The sequence below is a fragment of the Lutra lutra genome, chromosome 7 (genome assembly GCF_902655055.1).
Source record: "Lutra lutra chromosome 7, mLutLut1.2, whole genome shotgun sequence".
Classification (NCBI taxonomy): Eukaryota; Metazoa; Chordata; class Mammalia; order Carnivora; family Mustelidae; genus Lutra; species Lutra lutra.
Genome location: NC_062284.1, coordinates 85,127,760 through 85,153,346, shown reverse-complemented (window position 1 = coordinate 85,153,346; position 25,587 = coordinate 85,127,760). Strand labels below are relative to the sequence as shown.

General features: G+C 34.9%; 1 protein-coding gene across 15 annotated transcripts in view; it reads left to right on the top strand.

Annotated features, from left to right (window-relative positions):
* Nucleotides 1–25,587, top strand: part of RALGAPA1 (Ral GTPase activating protein catalytic subunit alpha 1) — a 261,885-nt gene that overhangs the window by 128,729 nt on the left and 107,569 nt on the right. For all 15 annotated transcript variants that reach the window (XR_007128538.1, XR_007128539.1, XM_047736015.1 and 12 more), the window contains 7 exons: nt 1,791–1,916; nt 4,990–5,048; nt 6,395–6,503; nt 7,731–7,841; nt 11,481–11,549; nt 19,150–19,284; nt 19,894–20,077. Coding sequence is in view for 13 of the 15 variants with exons in the window: in XM_047736015.1 (XP_047591971.1) it covers nt 1,791–1,916; nt 4,990–5,048; nt 6,395–6,503; nt 7,731–7,841; nt 11,481–11,549; nt 19,150–19,284; nt 19,894–20,077 (793 nt within the window). In the remaining 2 variants the exon portion in view is untranslated. The remainder of the gene's footprint in view (nt 1–1,790; nt 1,917–4,989; nt 5,049–6,394; nt 6,504–7,730; nt 7,842–11,480; nt 11,550–19,149; nt 19,285–19,893; nt 20,078–25,587) is intronic.

Sequence of the window (25,587 nt, the reverse complement as noted above, 5' to 3'; positions counted from 1 at the left end):
ATAATAAGTGTATTAATCTAGGAGTAGATTAAATGGAAGGCAGGTAAAGATGGTAAATAAATTACAAGGCTATTGTAGTATTAGTGTACACAGATTATCAATCTCTTCGATACTGGCACAAGTTGGTAGACCTCAGAGGAGACTGATATACGAACTACTGAATTTTTTTATCAATTTACTATGAAAACAATTACTACTGAGTAGGCCAATTATTCTAGATTGACTAATCAGCACTTTTCCTGCACTTCTCAAGATTCTGCGGGAGAATTAAGCCCTAATGTCCTTACGCATCCATTTTATGTGACTAAATTTACCTTCTGTGCATGTAGAAAGGATGCTAGTTCTGTAACATCCTTGCAAAAATTTAAAAAATAGTCATATGTTCCACATATGAGGAACACTTGTTGAGAAAGACTGCATAGGAAGACAAATTATTGCAAGAATCAAACCTGACACCCCATCCCTCTACTATAAGGTTAAGGTTAGTCTTTTCCTCTGGATGATGTTGGAGGTACACATTCCAATCTTCATCTTTGGATTCCATTTTAGATCCCATACACATCATCTTCCTTCTGTTAATGGGCGGCTTGTTTCTTCCCCTGACAGACAGTAAAATAATTGATTAGGTTTTGCCTTTCTTAATTATAATCACATTACAGTATGCTCCCATTATATCCACATACCTGAACATTCTTAGTTATCTTATCTAACTTTAAAGAAAATTCCTTAGCTAATCTCTTTTAAAATGCTGGTTTTTATCAGTTTCACTTTTATAGCTAATTTTTTTTTATTTAAAGATTTTATTTTTCTAAGTAATCTTAACACCCATCTTGGAGCTTGAATTTACAACTCTGAAATGAAGAGAGTCACATGGTCTACCAGCTGAGCCAGCAAGGACCCCTATAACTAATTTTAAATTGGCATGGTGTCTATAAGCTTACCCTAACCTCTTGGTGGTATTATCTTTTATCTGCAAATCTGGATTATTTTTTAAATATGGAAGTGAGTTGTTTTGTTGATACTCCACTGCCTCTGTAATAACACTTAGAAACATAAGGAAATCCTTTTGGTGACAGATTGTTGTATTATGTGAGTAGAAGTATTGTATTTCTAGCAGATTCGTTTTAGCATTTTTGTTAGGTATTATTAAACATATAAATTGGTATTGTAGGTATTTTAGTTAATAAATATACTAGTAGGTGGGTATTGGTGTTTGGTGGACATTGGTGTTTGGTGGACATACTTCAGAAATGGCTTAATATAGCTAAGGAAAAAAGATGAAAAGTTACCTTCATCTGTAGGCCAAGTATAAATTCTGATTGTATTTAGTAAGTAGTATAGGCAGTGCTTTTCTCATGTGCATAATATCATAAAAACTATCTAAACTAGTGCCTGGGGGCGCCTGGGTGGCTCAGTGGGTTAAGCCGCTGCCTTCGGCTCAGGTCATGATCCCAGGTCCTGGGGTCGAGCCCCACATCGGGCTTTCTGCTCAGCAGGGAGCCTGCTTCCTCCTCTCTCTCTGCCTGCCTCTCTGCCTACTTGTGATTTCTCTCTGTCAAATAAATAAATAAAATCTTTAAAAAAAAATAAATAAATAAACTAGTGCCTGTTTTTGAAGAGACAGTTATTATTTTTATCCTTAGTTACTTTATTTATCCTTAAATAGTGACAAATACAATCTAGTGACATTGAGTCATCTGTCCATTAGTTATAACACAGTATGTTATGATGTGTGAGTTACCTTTAAAATGAAAGTATTTATATTTTTTCTCAAAAAATCTGATACCTAGGCACCAAGAGTGGAAGCACAAGTTCTTCTGGGATCTTTGGTTTGCTTTCCTAACTTGTATTGTGAACTGCCTGCTCTCCATCCCAACATTCCTGATATTGCTATGTCTCAGTTTACAGATGTTAAGGTAGGAAATCAGATTTTCAGCGTTTAAATGATTTTATAGTAACAATGTATGGTAAAATTTGTATTCTTTCTTTTTCTTTAGAAATCCACATAATTGTTAAAGAACATTAACCAGTCATACCACTCGGACACAAGACTGGAATGTCCATTAGCATTATAGTCTTTTTTGTGTTGATAACTTCTTTGGAAACATTTTCTCATTATCGTATCCATTCATATATCAGTATCTTAGGATTCTTTCATTCACTCACAGAACATTTATTGAAATATCCCATGAGGCAGATACTGTGCTACTTCTAAGGCATCTAAGATTGAGATGGCAATAAATCTGCAAACTTTACTCTCTTAATTTCTGCATGTGAATATATCCAACAATGTAATGGAATATTCTGTTTTGCTGTAGGAAACTGGAATTGGGTTGGGGAATCTGTGTACCTGAAGCATTATAGCTCCTGAACAGTCATGCTGATAATCAATTTTTAAACTTTTGCCTTCTCTGAAAGAAATTTTTTCAGTTTGCTGGATTTCTGTATATACTTTCATACCACCCATATTTCTCTTTATGACATTTATTATATGTAATTACTTGTTGAGTGTTTGATTTATGCTTTAGACAAATAACACAAAGTCTTATTTACTGCTGTATCCTCAGAGCTTAATATACTGCTTGGCATCTGCTACTCTAAAAACATTTGTTGAACAAGTGAATTTCACTTACACATAAAATTGTATAGCTCAGTGCAAATTTGTAATAACAGTTAATAAAAACTATAGAAATTGAGTTTTGGTCTTCAGAGATGTAGTGTCTTTGGTTTCTTCTGTTTTCAGAAGAACCTGAAGGTCAGGGATAGGTAATAGTTTTAATTTGCTTAGGCAGTTTTGAGGTCGCTAGGGATTAGCCTAGCTACTACATAGGATCTGCTTTTCAAGAGTGGCCTTATTGTCTTCTGGCCATTATATAGATAGTAATGGCTTAAATTATTTAAAAAATCAAAATAAACTTTGGGGTAGGGGTATCTCCAAAATAAAAGCTAATTCTAATAATGATGAAGAAAGCAAAAATCTCAAGAAAATGATGATTATTCTATTCTTAGCCAGAAAACTGAAGATTTAAGGGAAAATTACATGCCATAGTGGTCGTATTTAATTTTCACATTTTCACTGAAACCAGCTCTCTGTGTATTTTAAACTGCAGCCACATAGCCACATGGAACATACCATGCTGTTTTTCAGTTTTGTGCTTTTGAAAATGCATTTCTTTCTGCTTAAAACATCTATTATGTAGACCTGTTTTCTTCTTCTTGTCTTTCTTAATCACCCACACACAAATAATCTTAGTCTTTGACCTTGATCATTTGTCAAAATCCTGTTTACCTAAGACCCTTTTGTGAAGTGTCCTATTACTTACCAAAGTTTAACTGTTTGTTCACATAGAACCTTGTATATGTCATCTTGTGTTAGTAATTGTTAACAAGTCTTCCTCCCTCCCTGGAATATAAACTTCTTGAGAATATGTACAGCATCTTAACCATCCATTTCTTTCCAGCATTTAAGACAGGATCTATTGCATAGAAAGCTCTTGAGCTTAAACAATAGATATGTCCAAAGTACCTATTAATTATCAGCCACTGGGCTCGATGCTAAGTTTGCAGAGATAAGTAGAAAGTTACTCCTCCTAAGGAGCTTACAGACTATGTAACTGATAAGTGCTTTGTGAATATATGAATGAATGAATGAAATAATGATTTTTTTTTAAAGATTTTATTTACTTATCTGACAGAGATCACAGGTAGGCAGAGAGGCAAGCAGAGAAAGAGGAGGAAGCAGGCTCCCTGCTGAGCAGAGAGCCCGATGCCGGGCTCGATCCCAGGACCCTGGGATCATGACCTGAGCCGAAGGCAGAGGCTTTAACCTACTGAGCCACCCAGGCGCCCCTGAAATAATGATTTTTTAAGAAAAGGAACAAATAAATTCTTAATTATCAAGCCTAGTGGCATTCTTGTTTTCCTCTTCTTAGTTAGCCACTATGGTATTTGACCCATGTTGATATTCCTGACCTTCCTAAGTCTTTTCAACTTTGACTTCTGTTGCACAGATCCATCTTGATTTACTATGTGTTTCTCTAAATATTCTAGGACTCCTTAATAAATTCGTGTTCTTTCTCTGCCTGCTAAACATAAACTTACTCTAAGATCCTCTCTTTAGATAATTGCTCTCTTTATTCTCTTTTGAATATTTTATTCATTTATAAAATTTTAACTATTATTTAGCACTTACCACTAAACTCAAACATTATAATGTTTTACAAATTATCAAAAAAAAAGAGGAGGCTTGCTTTTAAATAAATATTTCTCAAAGTTTTGAAAAGATGCCCATACTTTTAAGCAAGTAAATGTTTTAATTCTTATAGTGAGCTTTTTATTAATCTTTTAATCAGGAAAAAAGATTCTTTTTGAAACATACATATTTGGTTATAAATTTCAGAAATCGTTTATTTTAGTCTTTTTGTGCTGCTGTAACAAAATATTACCAAAAAAAAAAAAAAAGTACTACCAACTGGGTCGCTTATGAACAATAGAAATTTATTTCTCATAGTTCTGGAGGCTAATAAGTCCAAAATCAAGCCTCCAGCAGAGTTGAATTCTGGTGAGGGTCCTCTCACTGGTTCATAGCTGGCACCTTTTTACTGTGTCTTCACAAACTGGAAGGAATTAGGGAGTTCTTTGGCAGTCTCTTTTATAAGAGCATTAATCTCCTTCATAAGGGCTCCATCCTCATGATCTAAGCACCAGCTAATATCATCATCTTTGGGGCTAGGATTTTAGCATAACAATTTTAGGGGGGGGCACAAATATTCAGACCATATTAGTGTTTTTTTTAATATTTAGCTAATTTTATGAATAATATTGGACCCTATTAACAAAGTATGCACATGAGAATAAAGATTGTTTTATTTCACTGTTTATCTCTAGCACCGGGCACAGTGCCTGGGCCCATAGTGGCCATTAAATAAATATTTGAATGAATGAATGAATGAAATCTTAATCATTACTGATATTTCCCCTTTATTTTAGGAACTCATAATCAAAACTGTGTTAAGCTCGGCAAGAGATGAGCCCTCTGGTCCTGCACGGTAGGCCAGATTCTCTCTCTCTCTCTTTTTTTTTTTTTTTTTTTTTTTAAGATTTTATTTATTTGAGAGAGAGAGACAGATAGAGAAGGCACAAGTTGGGAGGAGAAGGAGAAGCAGGCCCCCCACTGAGCAGGGAGCCTGACAAAGGGCTTGTTCCCAGGACCTCCAGATCATGACCTGAGCTGAAGAGAGGTGCTTAACCGACTGAGCCACCTAGGTCCCCCTGGTAGTTTTAATAGTAAATAATTTATTAGCATTAAGAAAGAATTTCTCATGTGCTGTGTTCAGGAAGAAAGATATTCCTGCGTTGAATTATTCTAAAATTTAACATTCTACAAAATTTAATTTAAGAATGTCAGTATCAGGGCATGCCAAGTATACCATGATACTAGAAGGAGTTGACTTTTTTAGGAGTTGAGGGAACCAATATGTACTTCATCAGAAGCTTATACATGAATACACTAATGAAATTTTTACTGATTCTGATTATTAAGTTACTCCCTTCAATCTGAAACTCAGTTGAAACAGGGAAATGAAGTTTCACAAGATGTTAAGGAATAGAAAAAATTCTACAAGTTCTGTTCCTGTTGGAAACCCTTTATAAAATATATGAATTTTATTTGTATTGCCAATTTGTTTTACAACAAATTTGTAGCTAGCTGTGTTAAATTTAAGATTAATGAAAATAATATTTAGGGACACCTGGGTGGCTCAGTCAGTTAAGTATCCAACGCTTGATTTTGGCTCAGGTCGTGATCTCAGGGTTGCAAGATTGAGCCCCTGCTCAGGCTCTGTACTGGGCATGGAACCTGCTTAAGATTCTCTATCTCCCTCTCCACTGCGCTTCCCCTCTTCTCTTAAAACAAAAAAAAGGAAAAAAAAAAAAAGGAAGGAAGGAAAAGAAAGAAAGTAATATTTGGCTTATCCCATCAGCTTCATGTTTTTTTTTGCTTAAGTTCATTTTGTGCTGTCAATAAAATCACTTTCTTTTTTTGAAAGCAGGTTACATATTTGGGAAGCTTTATGGCAATATCAGTTTATTAATAATGTGTTTGTTACAAAGATCCTGTGTGTTATCCCCACCTGTGGGCTTGGTAGTAAATTATGACTGAAAATCAGGCATTAAGTTGGGGTCATTTGCTTTTTACCCTTTGCTATTTACCCTTGCTTAAGAAGAGCTAATGTACAGAGTAACAAATTGATTGATTCACTTAAGCAGTGCATGTTCATTCTAGATTGTTTGGTTGTGGATATTTTGGTTGTGGTGGTGCTTTTGGTGGTGGTTTCATTTCATTTAATGGCTCATCTCCTTCTATTTATATCGTTGTTGGTTGCCCTTTTCGCAGATGTGTAGCATTGTGCAGTTTAGGTATTTGGATTTGTGAAGAACTAGTCCATGAGTCTCATCATCCTCAAATCAAGGAAGCTCTGAATGTAATTTGTGTTTCCTTAAAGGTAAAAAAAAAAAAAAAGACCTATCCCAATATATATGGAATATATTACTATAGTATAGAATGCAGGACTATTTTTCTCCAAATGTCAATTATATATTGTGTCCTTATAGAATAAAACATTTAAGAAATGTGTTCATTAATTTTATATTACATTATTTCTTTGATCCTGACTTTTTCCTTCAGAGTGGTCCTTCTCTTGAACTTAGGATATCCTAGTGATAACCTATTTTATCTCAACTTTTAATGTCACTTAGAAACATATATAGGGTTATTGTTTTTCCTAAACGATATTTTTGTAACCTACTCTTTAATCCTTAATACTTCTGAATTCTTGAGCTGTTCAGTGTTTTGGCTTTATTATTCAAATTAAATGCTCCCTTTGTAACCAGAGTAAGATTTGTTAAAAAATAATAACCTAATTACTTGGAGAATCTGAGTAAATTTTTTGCTTGTGAAAGTATGCATGATATTATTTTTGTCTTAAAACTTGTAATACAGTATCTATATAGACTTCTAAACATAAAACATACAAATATTACTTGACATATTTCTGAGTATGTACTATGTTTGAGGTGGTTTGCTAGTCAGAGTGAGGGATACCACTCTGAATAAAATACAATTGTATACACTAGATTCAAGAGATTAATAATATGAGGCAGAAAAGGATTAAAATGAGAGTAATAAAACAGAAAGCTGAGAGAACCAAATGAGTGGGTGCATATAACATGCTAATTGAGGTCAGAGGAAGCTGAGATCACTTTTACTTAAGTAATAGAGAAGACTTTGGAAAGAGGAGATGTGGGGTAGTGGGGGAGATTTGGTCATAAAGAGTTAAACATAACAAGTTTGAATTTATGCCACTGAGGAGTCATCCAAGAGCTTTAAGCATAGAGAATGTCAGCATCAGTGCAGTTCTTTAGATTAATTTGAAAGTAAGTAGATTGGAATGGGGAAATGATTGATAAGGAAATTAGCAGTTTATAGGCTATTGCAGAAATCCAGGTAAGAGAAAAATAAAGAAAAAGAAAAACTTTAATGGGGACAGACACTCAAAATTAAAAATAAAGTTAATTGTGTTTTAGGATGTGTTGTGAATTTTTGTTTTGCAGCTGTGTATTTATCTTAATATTTTAATAAACATAAAATCACAAAAAGAAACATGTATGAAATTTAAAATTTTTCAGCAGCTAATGCATTAATGAATATTTTGTTGTTGTTGTTATTACAGTTTACTAATAAAACAGTAGCCCATGTAGCTTGTAACATGCTTCACATGCTGGTTCATTACGTACCTAGACTTCAGATTTACCAGCCTGATTCTCCCTTGAAAATTATTCAAGTAAGTATTTCTCATTTATTATGACCCTGTTAAATATAATAAATTTACTCCTATATATTTTAACATGTACCTTAAAAAGTATAATGAGATCAAAACATTTTTGAGAGCAAATAACATAATATGTGCATATTTTGCCTTCTTTAATAATTTTTTATTATTTCATATTTTTGTATCAAATTTATTCATATACTATTCAGAGTATATGTTTATTTAAAAAGCCACATTATAAAATATCTTTTTTTTAAAAGCATATTTTTACCTACACACACCCACACACAGAGGTGCACACACACACACACACAGGAACATCTGGAAAGACAAGAGTAGATTTCTTATTTCTCTCTCTCTCTCTCTCTCTCTTTTTTTTTTTTTTTTAAGTAAGAATGGGGCTTGAAACTCACAACTCCAAGGTCAAGAGTCACATGTTCTGGGCACCTGGATGACTCAGTGGGTTAAAGCCTCTGTGTTTGGCTCAGGTGATGATCTCAGGGTCCTGGAATTGAGTCCCGCATCAGGCTCTCTGCTTGGCGGGGAGCTTGCTTACCCCTGTCTCTCTGCCTGCATCTCTACCTACTTGTGATCTCTGTCAAATAAATGAATAAAATCTTTAAAAAAAAAAAAAAAAAAGTCACATGTTCTACCAACTGAGCCAGCCAGGCACCCTGAGAGTGGATTTCCTTATTTTTCCCCCCAGCTTTATTGAGAAATAGTTATCAAATATTGTATGTATTTAAAATGTAGAACATTATGATTTGATAATTGTGGAATGATTACCAAGGACAAGATAATTAACACATTCATTACCTCACACAGTTAACTGTTTGTTTGTTTATGGTGAGAATGCTTAAGCTCTGCTCTTAGCAACTTCCAGGTATTCAGTAAATGATTAACTATAGTCACCATGCCTTACATTAGATCCTTAGAACTTACTGTTGTTATAACTTAAAATATATACCTTTTGACCTATAGCTCACCATTTCCCTCTTCTCATCCCAGCCCCTGGCCACCACTATTCTATTCTGTTTCTATGAAAGCAGCATTCTTTTTTATTTTAAAAAAATTTTTTTTAAGAGTCCACATACAAGTTTGTTACATACAGTACTTGCCTTTCTCTGTCTGGCTTATTTCACTTATAGTAATGCCCTTCAGGTTCATCCATGTTGTCACAAATGGCAGGATTTCTCTTTTATGGCTGAATAATAATATTCCATTGTGTGTATATACACACAGTTTTTAAAAATTCATTTATTCATTGAAGGACATTTACATTGTTTCTGTATCTTTGCTATTGTGAATAATGCTGCAGTGAACATGGTATGCAGAGATACTGATTTGATTTCCTTCAGATATATACCTAGGAGCAGGATTGCTGGATCATTATGGTAGGGTTATTTTGTTTGTTTTGTTTTGTTTTTGATCATATAGTAGTTCTATTTGTAATATTTTGAGGAACCTCCATACTGTTTTCCATAAAGGCTGTACCAGTTCACATTCCCACCAAGGTGTATATCAGTTTTCTTTTCTCTACCTCCTTGCCAACATCTGTTATCTCTTGTCTTTTTGATAATAGCCATTCTAACAGATGTAAGGTGATATCTCATTGTGGTTTTGATTTGTATTTTCCTCATGATTAGTGATGTCGAGCACTTTTTCATATACCTATTAACCATTTGAATGTCTTCCTTAGAAAAATGTTTATTCAGGTCCTTTGCCCGTTATAAATTGGATTATTTGCTTTTTACTATTGAGTTTGAGTTCTTCATATATTTTATGTATTAACCCTTTATCCAGTTACATGGTTTTTAAATACTTTCTCCCATTCCTTTTCAATTTATTGCTTCCTTTGCTGTACAGATGCTCTTTAGTTTGATGTGGTCCCACGTATTTATTTGAGCTTCTGTTATCTGTGTTTTTGGTATCTTACCTAAAAAATCAGTGCCAAGACCAGTATCAAGAATATTTTTCCTATGCTTTCCTCTAGGAGTTTTATGGTTTCAGGTCTTAAATTTAAGTCTTTGGTGCGCCTGGGTGGCTCAGTGGGTTAAGCCGCTGCCTTCGGCTCAGGTCATGATCTCAGGGGCCTGGGATCGAGTCCCATATCGGGCTCTCTGCTCAGCAGGGAGCCTGCTTCCCTCTCTCTCTCTGCCTGCCTCTCTACTTGTGATCTCTGTCTGTCAAATAAATAAATAAAATCTTTAAAAAAAAATTTAAGTCTTTGATTCATTTCGAGTTAATTTTTGTCAATGGCGTAAACAGGGGTCCAGTTTCATTCTTCTGCATGTGGATATCCTGTTTTCTTAACACTATTTATTAAAGATACTGTCCTTTTACTATTGTACATTCTTGGTGCTCTTATCAAAGATTAGTTGACCATAAATGTGTGGGTTTAGGTTTTAGGCTCTCTATTCTGGTCCGCTGGTCAATGTGCCTGTTTTTATGTCAGTGCGTTACTGTTAGTACTATGTTGTGATTACTGTAGCTTTATAATGAAGCTAGAAATCAGGAAGTATGATGCCTCTAGTTTTGTTGTTCCTCAAGATTGTAGGTTCTTTGGGGTTTTCTATGGTACTATACAAAATTCAGGATAGTTTTTTGTTTTTCTGAGAAAAATGCCATTAGAATTTTGATAGAAATTACATTGACACTCTAGATCACTATGGGTAGTATGAACAAACAAACAATATTCTTCTCATCTATAACATGGAATATCTTTCCATTTATTTGTGTCTTCAATTTCATTCATCTCTGTTTTAATAGTTTGCAATGTATGGATCTTTTACCTCCATGTTTATATTTATTCCTAAGTATTTCATTGATTTTAATGCTACCGCAAATGGGATATCTTTCTTAATTTCTTTTTCTGACAGGTCATTGGTACTATATAGAAATGCAACTGATTTTTGTATATTAATTTTTAATCCTGAAACTTGACTGAATACATTTATTAATTCTGACACTTTTTGGTGGAATGTTTAGGATTTCCTAAGTATGAGATGATGTCATCTGCAAACAAATAATTTTACTTCTTCTTTTTAGATTTGGATGCCTTTTAATTCTTTTTCTTCCCTAATTGCTATGCTAGGACTTCAGGTATTACGCTGAATAGAAATGGCAATTGTGGGCATCCTTGTCTTGCTCCTGACCTTAGAGGAAAAGCTTTTAACTTTTTGCCATTGAGTATGATGTTAGCTGTTGGTTTGTCAATGGCCTTTATTATCTTGAAGTACATTCCTTCTGTAACTAATTTGTTGAGCAAAATAGATTTCTTGAGTGATAGAATTGCAGATGATTTTTAGAAATTGTTTTGCTCATCTGTATACTCTCATTTTTCTATGAACATATTTGTCTATTTAAATATATTGATTCATGAGTTGAATTTGCAAGAAATCCATTTATAGTGGACAGTCTTTATATGATTTTGGTTCCATACATATGAGGATTATAAATGACTGATGGTTAAGAATACTTGAAAAACTTACCTATTAAAAATTACTTTGAAGTAACAGTGCTAATGTATTTAGGATTTAAAAATGTGGATAAACTTTCATTAGTAGATTTTATCACTTCACCATTAACATTTAAGTTTTAGGATGCATCATTATTTAACATATTTTGAACTTTTTTTTTCTTTACTGACAGATCCTGATAGCCACCATTACCCATCTTTTGCCAAGTACAGAAGCTTCATCTTATGAAATGGATAAGAGGGTAATTTAAATTTTGTTTGATATTTGATATGTGTTTAGTAAAATATTTATGTTTTAAAATTGCAAAGATATATATATTTACATGGTAAATATTCATCTTGTGCTTAAAAATTGCTATAATAAGAAATATGTCTTTTAAAATTTATTTTTTTAAATGTTAAACCCCAAATTATAAAATCTTTTTTTAATTAACATGTAATCTATTATTTGTTTCAGGGGTACAGGTCTGTGATTCATCAGTCTTACACAATTCACAGCACTCACCATACCACATACCCTCCCCAATGTCCATCACCCAGCTACCCCATCTCTCCCACTCCCCACCCCCCAGCAATCCTCTGTTTCCTGAGATTAAGAGTCTCTTAAGGTTTGTCTCCCTCTCTGGTTTTGTTTTGTTTCTTTTTCCCCTCTTGCTTCTCAAATTCCTCATATCAGTGAGATCATACAGTACTTGTCTTTTTCTGATTGACTTATGAAATATATCTTTACATTATTTAAGAGTAACTAAATTGTATTTTAGTTCAAATTTCAAGTTAATCATGGTCATTTGTAAAGTCTTTGAATCTCAGGATTGTGAGGAACCTTGGAGGATATTTTGTTCATTTATAATTATTTCTCTTTATCCTGCCAAATTATGGTCTTGTTTATGCCTGAAAATTAGTAATTATGAGGAATTCATCAACTCTGAAGGTAACCATATATCTTAATATAGCTGTTACTGGTGGAAAATAAAGAAATTTCCATTAAGGAGAGTACTTGTAATAGAGTTACGGCACATAGAAGAAGGCATACCCTCTGGCCACAAAAAGTTCTACAGGATTGCATTTACCTCAGTAAATCCATTGTGAGACTCCTTTAACTCTTTCAGATATTGTATTTGTCAATCTAAAGTTTCTATTTGGTCTCTTTTCATAGTTTCCATAGCTTTCCTGAAATCTACATTTCTTCATCAGTTATATCTGTCTTCTCTTTTAGATTTTTAACGTATTTATCATAATTACTTTAAACTAATGACTTTAAATTCTGCTAAATTCAATATCTGGGTTATTGCCATGTTTATATCTATTGAAATCTTTTCCTCTTGACTATGGATTCCATTTTCCTGTTCGTGCGTATGTCTTAGTTTTTTATTATACATTAGGCATTGTACATAACATGTTATGAACTCTAGAACTGTGATGCCCAGGATAGTGACTACTAACCACATGTGACTTTAAATTTAAATCAAATTAAATTCAAAGTTTATTTAAAATTTTAATTCGCTTATTTGTGCTAACCACATTTCAAGGGCCTAATAGCCCCGTGGACAATATATACTATTTCCATCATTTCACAAAGTTTGTTAATCAAGGCTGCTCTAGATTCTGTTCATTTCCTCTGAAAATTATTTTATTCCTTTCCATTTTCACATCCCAGTCTTGCATTCTATTCTCCGTATCTGTGTCACCATCTCTTAATCATACGGTGTTGAAATCTCAAAAAAGCAGAGTTGTTGGAGAAGGATGAATTTCAGTTTTCATTGTGTTGCATGTAAGGAATATTGCCTAGTAAAACCACCAGCAAAGCAACTCTGTATACCTAAAGTAGTAAATTTGAAGCTAGAAAAAAAATTACTGGTATCATCAACACACGAGTAGTATTAAACTATGGGAATATATATGCTTACTTAAGGAGAAGTTACAGAGTAAGAAGAGTTATTAGCAAAGTAGAACACCTTGAAGAATAACAGAGCAGGGGCTCACCAAAATAGAAGATAGAGACACAGGAGGCTCCTGAATTTTCGTCCTCCTGTGGATGCACAGAAGATGCAACTACACATGGAGCAATTCTCTCTGAGAGAAATCCAGAAAATAGTTGAAAGATCCTACACATCTGCTAACTGAGAAAATACCCACATCAAAATATGTAGGAAACATTGAGGCACATTCTTGCAATAAACCCCACTGTTGGCACAATCTGGAGAGAACGCCCAACTGCTGGGGTCTCTCTGAGGAGAGAAGGGTTTAGACCACACATCTAGCACCCCAACTTTTAAGTCTGCCATCCCAGGGATGGGCTTCTAAATCACTAAATCTGTACCAAGTACAGAACTCACAACCCCAAGATCATTAGTCGCATGCTCCACCATTTGAGCCAGCCAGGTGCCCCATCTATTTATATCTTACATTTTCTGTCAGGTTTTAGTATTTTCCCCTCAAGTTTTATGTACTAGGGATTTTAGCTCTTAACTGTGATATATGTTACATATATTTTCTTTGCCCCTCCCCATTTGTCTTTTGCTTTTGTTTATGGTGGACTTTTTTTATTGTTTCTTGGGAGGGGAATCAAGGAAAAAATTAGTTTTTATGTAGTCAGTTTATTTTTTGTTGTGTCTGAATTATCAGTCATAGATAGTAAGCCTTTCTCTGTACCCTAGATAAAGAGGATTCTTCTAATACTTGAATGGTTTCATTTTTTCATATTTTTATCCCTCACCCATTTGAAGTTTATTCTGTATGTTTTGAGACAGAGATACAATTTTTGTTGTTTTTCCAAGTGGATAACCACATTAAAAAGTTCTCTTTTGCCCTTTAGAGAATAATCAATTTATGAAATTACTTGGTTCTGTTTCTTCAGATTCTGTACTATCAGTTTTCAGACTCTTAGTGACAAGATCTCTTTAATACTGTTAAGTATTATTGAAGATCTCAAAGGACTTTTTTTCATATGGGTTATATAGGCATACCTTGGAAGTACTTGGTTTTGGTTTTAGACTACCACAGTAGAGTGAATAACTCAGTAAAGCAAGCCAAATGAATCTTTTGGTTTCTCAGTGCATATAAAAGTTACATTTAAACTGCACCTTAATCTATTAAGGGAGCAGTAGCAATATGTCCCAAAAAACAGTGTATAAACTTTAATTTAAAAATACCTTATTGTTAAAAATATGCTAACCATGATCTTAGCTTTCAGTGAATTGTAATCTTTTGCTGGTGGAGTGTCCTGCCTTAGTGTTGATGGCTGATCAGGCTGATTGCTGCAGGTTGGGGTGGCTGTGGCAATTTCTGAACATAAGTCAACAATGAAGTTTGCCACAATTTCTCTATAGCGTGCAATGCTGTTTGATAGCATTTTACCCATAGTATAGAACTTCTTTCAGAGTTGGAGTTAAGTCCTTTCAAACACTTTATCAGATACATTTATGTAGTATTCTAAATCCTTTGTTGTAATTTCAACAGTCTTCACGGCATCTTTAGGAGAAGATTTCATCTCAAGGCGCCACTTGCTTTGCTCGTTCATAAGCAGGAATTTCTTACTCATTAAAGTTTGATCATGAGCTCGTAGCAATTCAGTCACATCTGCAGGCTCCAATTCTAGTTCTCTTGGTAATTCTACCAATTCTGCTTCCTCCGCTGAAATCTTCAGCTCCTCAATGTCATCCCATGAGGTTTGGAATCACTTTTCCAAACTCCCATTAATGTTGATAATTTTTACCTTTTCCCATGAACCATGAATGTTTTTTTTTATGACATCTAGAGTGGTGAATCCTTTACAGAAGGTTTTCAGTTCACTTTAGATCCTTCAGACAAGTCACTATCTATGGCAGCTGTAGTTTTATGAAATGTATTTCTTTCACAATAAGACTTGAAATAAAAATTTCTCCTTAATCCATGGGCTACAGAATGGATGTTGTGTTAGCAGGCATGAAAACAACATTATTCTCATTGTGCATCTCCATCAGAGCTCTTGGACTTAAAATACTGAGTAAACCATCCATGTATAAAGCACAGGCATAATAGATGTAGCATAATTCTTTTTTAAAATCTTTTTTTATTAATTATTTTTATTAGCATATAATGTATTTGTCCCAGGGGTACAGGTCTGTGAATTGTCAGGCTTACACACTTCACAGCCCTCACCGTATCACATACTCTCGCCAATGTCCACAACCCAACCACCCTCTCCATACCCCCCTCCCCCTAGCAACCCTCAGTTTGTTTTGTGAGATTAAGAGTCTCTTATAGGGGCGCCTGGGTGGCTCAGTGGGTTAAGCCGCTGCCTTCGGCTCAGGTCATGATCCCAGGTCCTGGGTTCGAGCCCCACATCGGGCTTTCTGCTCGGCAGGGAGCCTGCTTCCTCCTCTCTCTCTGCCTGCCTCTCTGCCTACTTGTGATTTCTCTCTGTCAAATAAATAAATAGAATCTTTAAAAAAAAAAAAAGAGTCTCTTATAGTTTGTCTGTAGCATAATTCTTAAGGGCCAGTGGATTTTTGGAATGGTAAATGAACACTGGCTTCAACTAAAGTCACTAGCTGCATTAGCCTCTACTGAAAGAGGCAGCCTGTTCTTTGAAGCTTTAAAGCCAGACTTTGACTTCTCTCTAGCTATGAAAGTCCTAGATGGCATTTTCAAATAGAAGGCTGTTTTGTGTCCGTTGAAAATCTCTCGTTTAGTGTAGCTAATCTTCTGGATAACTTGCTGCAGCCTTTTTATCAGCATTTGCTACTTCACCTTGTACCTGTATGTTACGGAGATCGCGTCTTTCCTTAAACCTCACAATTCAGTCTCTTCTAGCTTCAGACTTCTCTTCTGTAGTTTCCTCACCTCTCTCAGCCTTCACAGAATTTAAGAGAATTAGGGCCTTCTTCTGGATTAGGCTTTTTGACTTAGGGGAATTTTGCAGCTGGTCTAATCTTCCATCCAGACCATAAAACTTTCTCTATGTCAGCAATACAGCTATATTGCTTTCTTATTAACATTCATGTGTTTACTGGGGTAGCACTTTTACTTTCCTTCAAAATTTTTCCTTTGTATTCACAGCTTGGTTGTTTGGCACAAAAAACCCTAGTTTTCAGCCTGCCTTCCCCGACATGCCTAGACTTAATTTCTAGCTTTTGATTAAAGTGAGAGTCATGTGATTCTTCCTTTCACTTGGACACTTTAGAGGCCATTGTATGATTATTAATTGGCCTAATTTCAGTATTGTTGTGTCTCAAGGATTAGGGAGGCCTGAGAAGAAGGAAGAGGGATGGGGGAATGGCTGGTTAGTGGAGCAGTCAGAGCACAGTGTTTACTGAGCAAGTTTGCTGTCTTATATGAACATGGCTTGTGGCACCCCCCAAACAACTACAGTATAATATCACAGATCACGACAAATACAGTAATAATGAAAAAGTTAGAAATATTGTGAGAATTACCAAAATGTGACACAGAGACATCAAATGAACAAATGTAGTCAGAAAATGGTGCTCATGGACTTGCTCAACACAGGATTGCTACAGATCTTCAATTTATAAAAAATGCAGTATCTGTAAAGTGAAGCACAATAAAATGAAGTATGCCTGTGTTTTATCCACTTGATCTGTCTTATACTGAGAGTGGTATGTTGAAGTCTCCTTAATGTTTCTGAATTTCCTTGCACCTTTTATAGTTTTTGCTTTATAAAGATAGTTGCTATGTTATTTGACACATAGATATTCATAAATTTTATTTAAAGATTTTATTTATCTATTTGACAGACAGAGATCACAAGTAGGCAGAGAGACAGGCAGAGAGAGAGGAGGAAGCAGGCTCCCTGCTGAGCAGAGAGCCCTATGCAGGGCTCGATCCCAGGACCCTGAAATCATGACCTGAGCGGAAGGCAGAGGCTTTAACCCACTGAGCCACCCAGGCACCCCTCATAAATATTTTAGCTTCATTTTGAATTGCAACTTTTAACATTAATGCTTTTTGGTTTAATTTTAATTAGCATATTGCATTTTCTGCGCTTCTTTTTCTACATGACATATTTCCTTTGTTCTTTTATTTTTTAAGTTCCTTTTGGTATTCAGGAAATTTTATACTTTGTTCTTTTGGTTACTTTTCTGTGTATACCTTTTTAAAATGTCTTTATTCCCTTGCTTTCTTAATTAAGCTCTTTTTAAAACACCTTCTATGTGGTTTGTGATTATTTAATGGTATCCTTTATCTCCTATCTATTGCCTATACATTAATAAATGAGCTTATTTTTCCTCTCTTGTCGCCTCTATTTTTGGTTACTTTATTTCTACGTGTAACATATAGCATATGTCATAATAGCATATAGCAATAAATGATTCTTCTGTGCTCATCTTTATCTTTATTTTTTTAATCTTAGCTCTGTAACCAAGTATATCAGATACTCATCATTCTTTTTGCTGAAGTTTCTCAGTCAACTACTTGGTTAGATGAAGTTCATCTTTATTCTTCAAGGTAGCCTCAGGAATACACAATTCCCTGAGTGCTTGTATATTTAAAACATTTTCTGTAACCCTGATACTTGAGTAACATCTTGGTTAGATTTAGAAACCTTAGGTTCACATTCACGTTAGGTTCCCTCCCGCCAATGTTGCCTTGTTTTGTGCATTATTTTTTGAATTTTATTCTATTTTTGTATACGTTGAAATTACTTCATCTTTTCTCTAGGAGGCCCTTAAGATATTTTTTCTTTATGTCTGAAGTCTTACTTTGAAAGTTTTATCAGGGTATGTGTAGAGTTGATTATTGCAAGTCAGTTTGTCCTGGCTTCTGGTGGATGACCTTTTTAACATGTATATTTCAGAGACCCCAATTATATGTAAATTGGATATTTTTTCCATATCATTTATTTCAGTCATTTTCTCTCTGACGCTTTTTAATCTTTTTTTATTTTTTTAAGATTTTATTTATTTATTTGACAGAGAGAGAGATCACAATCAGGCAGAGAGGCAGGCAGAGAGAGACGGGGAAGCAGGCTCCCCGCCGAGCAGAGAGCCCGATGCGGGGCTCAATCCCAGGATCCTGGAATCATGACCTGAGCCGAAGACAGAGGCTTTAATCCACTGAGCCACCCAGGCGCCCCTACTCCCTATTCCTTCTTAACATTCTTCTCCCCCAAAGCATTACCTTCCCTGTGTGTGTACTTTTAAATCCTTTTTTTAACCATTCAGTATCGATCTACCAATATATTTTTTTCAGTATTCTCATACTTAGGGCGACTTTTTCTTTCTGGCTTGGTTTTTGGTTTGTACTCAGTTCTTTTCTTTCTTTTACAATTTTTTCCCAAACTCCCCTTGCTCTTCATGGAAGTTTGTAGTGGGAGAATGAGAAAAAGCTTGTGGGATTTGCTGTGTACTTTATACCTACAGATAATTTCAAGTTTAGATGTTCTCTTTTCTGGTGATACTGAGGATACCAGTTTTGTAATGTTTTTATTGGTTCTTTTTGTTCTTTAAAAGGAATGTGGAAGTGATTGTAATATATATGACCTCAAACCTTTCATTTGAATTCCATTCTTTGAACAGTTTTAAATAGTCTACTAATCGATGTCTTCATTTAAGCTCAGTGTTTTTATAATAATTTTTCAAGTAATTTTCGCAGTTCTGTTTTTATTTTTAAGGTTTCATTGTGATGGCTCTAAAATATAAGGAAGAAACTCACAATAATACTCATATATATTTTAGAATAAGTTAGATCTAAGTAAATATTCATGGTTAGAATTAGGGTTCGTAGTTCCTGAAATAAATTTTGGAAGACAAAAAATAAGTTGGTGAATTTCTGTTGAGAATATTAAGGTCTTATTTTATGAATTTACAATAATAATTACCCTTTTTGTTGTTGTTACAGTTGGTGGTGTCTTTACTTCTGTGCCTTCTGGACTGGATCATGGCCTTACCTCTGAAGACACTGCTCCAACCAGTCCATGCTACAGGAGCAGAAAATGATAAAATAGAAAAATCTGTCCTCAATTGCATTTATAAGGTCAGCTTGTTTGCTTTATTGTTTACTTGTAACCAACAGTTTTTTTTTTTTAAGATTTTATTTATTTATTTGACAGATAGAGATCACAAGTAGGTAGAGAGGCAGGCAGAGAGAGAGAGGAGGAAGCAGGCTCCCTGCTGAGCAGAGAGCCCGATGTGGGGCTCTATCCCAGGACCCTGGGACCATGACCCGAGCCGAAGGCAGAGGCTTTAACCCACTGAGCCACCCAGGCGCCTCTAACCAACAGTTTTTAAAACCGAAAGAAACCACATTTCTTAGTATTACATTTTTCTTTTTTTAGAGCTAGGCGTTTTCTGAGAATATAGATGTATCTTACAGTACCTAAGGATAATTAAAATTCTTCATGCAAGACACAGTTGTTTCACTGCAGATATTTGAAAGGAGTCAAATCTTTGTTGAATGTGAGAATCATTAGTTAAATTTCATTCATTCTTCATTTTAAGAAGTATTAAATTTTACCTTGATCAAAGAAATGAGTTTTAAATACTTGAAGTTTTGTCAAGCTCTTATATTACCAGTTGACATTTTTCTTTTCTTTTATTTTTCTTTACTGAAAAGGAAAACTATGTTTTTCCCTCATACCTCCAGGTATTACATGGGTGTGTTTATGGAGCTCAATGTTTTAGCAATCCAAGATATTTTCCAATGAGCCTCTCTGATTTGGCATCTGTAGATTATGATCCTTTTATGCATTTGGAAAGCCTAAAAGAGCCTGAACCTCTGCACTCTCCAGATTCAGAGCGATCTTCTAAACTTCAACCAGTGACAGAAGGTAAAATGAATTCACTTCAGGACCATATTATTTCTTGGATTCTCTCAAAATAGATGGAGACGAATATATCTTACTTTGTAGTTGTTTACCTCATCATGTGTATTATAGCAAAGTTCATTTTTAGTTTAAGAAATAACTTCAGAAACATAGTGACTAAGATTATATGTGATGACATTCCATTTATACTTCTAGTTAAGTTATTCTGATAAGTTCTTGTTGATATTTTATTTTATATATCATAGAATTTATATAATGGAATAACATATTTAGCTTTTGAGCTTAACAGATGTGGTACTGAATTTTGACTCTCCATTTACTAGCTGAGTGGCTCTGTTTCCTTATTTGTAAAATGAGGATAATATTCATTCCCTCATGGTTGTTTTGAGTACTGAATAAGACAGTTTATATAAAGCCCTTTGCACAGTTCTTGATAGGTAGTGAACTCGGTAACATTTTTTTTAAGCCTCATTGTTTCTACATTCAGAGAGTTTACTTTCTGATATAAGGGAAAGATGTAAATAAATAATGTCTAAATATGAGTATAAAAGTAAAAGTACATTTATGATGTGGAAGTAACCCAGAGGAACCCAGCAATTATTGAAGGGTTTTAAGAAGGTTATATACATGATAAATTTAGTATTAAGAGCAGTTTGAAAACAGTATTTTATAGGAGTTAGAAGATTGTGGCCCATGTCTGCCACCTGTTTCTGTAAATAAAGCTTTATTTACATCCATACTATTCATGATGGCTGCGTTTGTGCAACAACAGTAGTGTTGTATAGTTGCAAAGGAGATGATGTGGTCTGTAAAACTGAAAATTTTTACTGTCTGTCCCCTTACAGAAAGAGTTTGCTAATCTCTGGTATGTTAGATTGGTTTTAGGGAAGTTAACCCAGGAGCAGAGAGACCAATCATGAGGCTATTGCAATAGGCCAAACAAGAATTGCTCAAGGCTTAAATTGGTTAGATTTTCCCCCAAATAGACCAAGAATATGAGAAAGGTTAGAGGTTTGAGAGGAAAAATGAGGAGGGCAGTGTTGGAAATGGTTAAGTTTGGCATTCCTGTTGGTTATTCATATGAAGACCAGTAGGAGGCAGTCTCTGGTATATGCAGATTTCGAATATAGCAGAAAGGTCTTTGTTAGGAGTGTGTGTGTGTGTGTGTGTGTGCGCGCGCGCGCGCGAATGCTTGTATTTGTGTGTGTTCTGAGAAGAGTTGGAAAGGAAAGAAAACTGGAACAGAGTAACTTCTCAGAAATAAAGACACGAAAAAGATATTTAAAAGACTGGGGACTGGTATTAAGTGATAGGTTGATAGGTCAAATATGGAAAGGCTGAAAAATATGTCTGCTTTAATTTAAGCAGAGAAGTGGGAGGGAGAAGTGGATGGCTGTGGATTGAGGAGCAAGGAGTAGGTTAAAGAAATAGAGCCATTTATCAAAAGTACTCTTTAAAGAAGCTTGACTGTGTAATAAAGAAAAGTGATAAGACAGTGGTGAGCTAAAGGATGATTTAAGGATAAGGGAATTCTAAGGATGAAGAGAGTTGAACTTTAAATATAAGCTGAGAAGGAAGGTGGGAAGGGGATCATTAGTAGGGTGAAGTTCCTTAAGAGTGAGCTAGAAAGTATAGGTGCTAATATTAGTGCTTATTCTGACCCAGAAAGAAAAAGAAAATGGAAGTAAATTAAAGGAATTGGCAGAAGTTACTGAGAGTCCAACAGAAAATGAAAACTACAAAGTTTTAGTTGTACTAGTCAGCATTCAGTAGGGTGGACGTGGTGGAAAAACATGAGAACTATGGCTTTCAGAATATTGGTACATGATTTAGCCATGGAATCTAGGCTTAGTGAGGATTGAATTGATGCTTGGAAATGGCTAATACGTTAGGAGAAAATGGAATGAATGATTATGATTCCAGTGAATCATAAAGTAGATGGTGGTAATAAGATGTTAGAACAGTGATTCTCAAGGGACACCTGGGCGGCTCAGTCGGTTAACCAGCTGCCTTCAGCTCAGGTCATAATCTCAGGGTCCTGGGATCGAGCCCCCCATCAGCCTCCCTTCTCAGTAGGGAGTCTGCTTCTCCCTCTCCCTCTGTGCTCTCTCTCCATCTCTCACACTCTCTCCCTCCCTCAAAACAAAACAAGCAAATAAACAAAAACAGTGATTCTCAGCCTCGGTCACACATTAAATTACTGCTGCTCTGTTCCCATCATAGAGATTTTGATATCTTGATTTGGGATAGCTAGAAGTTTTTAAAGCTTTGCAGGTGATTAATTTGTAGCCGAGGTTGATAATCATGGAGAGCATCAGTATGTTAAGAAAGTGGTTTTAAAATGCGTTTTTAGGAGTGCCTGCGTGGCTCCATGGGTTAAGCCTCTGCCTTCAGCTCAGGTCATGATCTCAGGGTCCTGGGATTGAGCCCCAAATTGGGCTCTCTGCTCAGTAAGGAACCTGCTTCACCTCCCCTCCCCCACCACCTGCTTCTCTGCCTACTTGTGATCTCTGTCAAATAAATAAATAATCTTTAAAAAAAAAATACAATGAGTTTTTAAACAGTAGAACTCCTTCAAATAAATTTCACAAGGAAGCTCAGTTTGTAAAACTTCTAAAAGCAGAGCTGCAGCAGGGTGGAAGCCTGGGATCCTACTGACTTCTCTTCTGTCCATCTCCAAGAGCCTTCTCCAAGGGCTCTACGAAACAGATGGGAAAATCACTAGATTGGGAGATTATGGTCAAAGAGTAAGCTGTTAAGGAGGAGTTTGGTTTTTAAAGGTGGAATCGTTATAAATGATTAAGACACCTAAGATATGGCCATGATAATGGATTAGTGATGTAGAACGCAAGTGAAGGTAGGAAAGTTACACATCAAAGAAATAGGGCTAGGGTTTGGTGTTGATGACAAGTTGCTAAGAGTTTGTCCAAAACACAAATGCGGTTGACCTGACAAACAGGGGTTTTCTTTTTTTGTTTGTTTGTTTTTTTATTATAAATATATTTTCTCTTCCTTATGATTTTCTTTTCTTTAGCTTACTTCATTGTAAGAATACAGTAATTAATATATATAACATTCAAAATATGTGTTAATCACCTGCTATGCCATTCGTAAGGCTTCCCGTCAACAGTAGGCTATTAATAGTTAAGTTTCGGGAAGTCAAAAGTTAAACATGGATTTTCAGTTGCATGGGGGGCGGTCAGCAATCCTAACCTGCATATTTTTCAATGGTCAGCTGTATACAAGTGAAATAGGAGTGTAAGATTTAAACTTTAGACCATAATTGATGTATAAGCAACTTTACATATTATTTCTTTAGTTGTGGTATAGTAAAACAGGAGTGTTTATTTTACTTAAAAACAAAGTTATATGAAAAGATTAGTTGCTTTTTTAGGGTAAAATGATGAAGTTTGATTCAGGGCATTATAATGTACTTGTTAAACAGTGAAATAAATAGTTTACTTATGTAAAGAGAGGTTTTAATATATTTCAGACAAAATTCAGTACACCATTAATAGTCACTGGAGAAGATACAAAAGTAAAGATTTAAATAGATGAACTTTATATTGATACCAAATACTCTCTGGAGTATTACTATCTAAATGTATTAAGTTGTACCCTTTGGGCTTTCTTTCTTTCTTTTTTTTTTAAAGATTTTATTTATTTATTCGACAGAGAGAGATCACAAGTAGGCAGAGAGGCAGGCAGAGAGAGAGAGAGGAGGAAACAGGCTCCCCACCAAGGAGAGAGCCCGATGCGGGGCTCAATCCCAGGACCCTGGGATCATGACCTGAGCCGAAGGCAGAGGCTTTAACCCTCTGAGCCACCCAGGCGCCCCATCCCTTTGGGCTTTCTTAAAGATAAAAAAAAGACAAGATAAATGGGGAACCTTTTAGGAACAGCTGTAAGCCAACAGCAGGTGATTCTGTGGTTTGTAGTGACTACATGCTGTGTTGTGTTTTTTTAATGTGGCAAAGTGACTAATCACTGTGCCCTTGTTTAAGGCATGCTTCATCATCTTCAAGTACTTTTTTGGCCAAAGATTTCTAAACATAGAGTGTCCCTAATAAGCTCAGTATTGGATTGAACAAGTTTGAATTGAGAACTATTGGCGGGAGTAGCTGTAATTATTAAATTTACTTAATATTAAAGGAAGGTAGTAAAGTTGGCTTTTTGTCAAATGGCAGTAGTCTTATTAGCAAGAAGTCATCATTTGCAGGGTCAGAGTGAAAGGAGGCTCCAAAGGATTCATTCTGTCCTAATTATAGTTTCACCTATACATATTATGCAAAGCTAATATTTAAAGCATTTGCCAAAATTAACTTCCTCGGCATGTTCTATTACAGTGCAATGAATTGCAGCAGCTTTTTAGGTCTTGCTGCTTTTGTATGCCATAATAATCTGTAATTATGGGTTTCTGCAAATGCTGTAGGGTTTGTTTAATCTGACAATCTGAAAAGACAACCCTGAATAGCCTTATTTAAATGAGTGCTAGTTACACAAAGCCTTAGAAGCATCGATATCTTCATGTTGCATTTTCTCACAAGGCTAGTTATTTGGGATTTCATTTTGAATATCTAAATTAGAGAATTTCATGTTTTTTTATATCAAAATAGACATGTAGGAGAGAGATACGTATGTTCTATAGTTTTTATAACTAAAAAAAAAATCTAAATTGCCAGTTAAGTTGAGATATTTTTATCCTCTCATATTTATATAGATACTGAATCTAGAGAAGCAGCTTAGGAAAGAAAATGCTTTTACCTACATTTAAAATATAAATGTATTTTTTAAGTATTCTCAGTGTTAATAATTATGACAGATTTGTGAACAGGCTCATTTGAACTGCATTCCCACCATTGCTTCCTTTGAGAAGAAGATGTATAGGATGGACAGATACCTGGGCTTAGAGGTTTGTTTTAGGGAAAGAGCTGGGCTCGTTCTTGCAGTTTATTTATAAGTAAGTTTGAAAAAGGAACTCATAAAATCTGTGTTACTTATAATGCTCTCAAAATTGAATGGTTTATATTGCTTCTGTTATGTCCAATTTTGTATATGAGTTTTCAATTCATCTTTATAAAAAATCTTTATTATTCTTAGAGAAAAGTGGGGTTTAAGGTGTTGTATGTGATTTGTCCATGATCATAGCTCAAGCCAGAGATGAAGTCAGGAATTTGTCTCTTTTGTGATCTGCTTCTATTAAATTACATTCTTTCATTTCTTCGGAAATGCTCTGCAAAAAAGATTTGACTGCTTAGAACAAATCACCTATTTAAGTTTACCACTCAAAAGGAAAGAAGAAGGAAAAAGAAAGAACAGAATTTTAATGTCTTTAATTATGATTTTTATTACCATTTAAAAATGTGACTTAGTCTTATTTAAATGAGGTTTTCAATTGATCTGACCCTTTTATATAGTAATTTATACTAAATAATACTATTTTGAATTTACTATGCAAAGAAAAAATAAATTTTGAATTCATTGTTTCCATATGTCACAGTGATTTGCCAAAA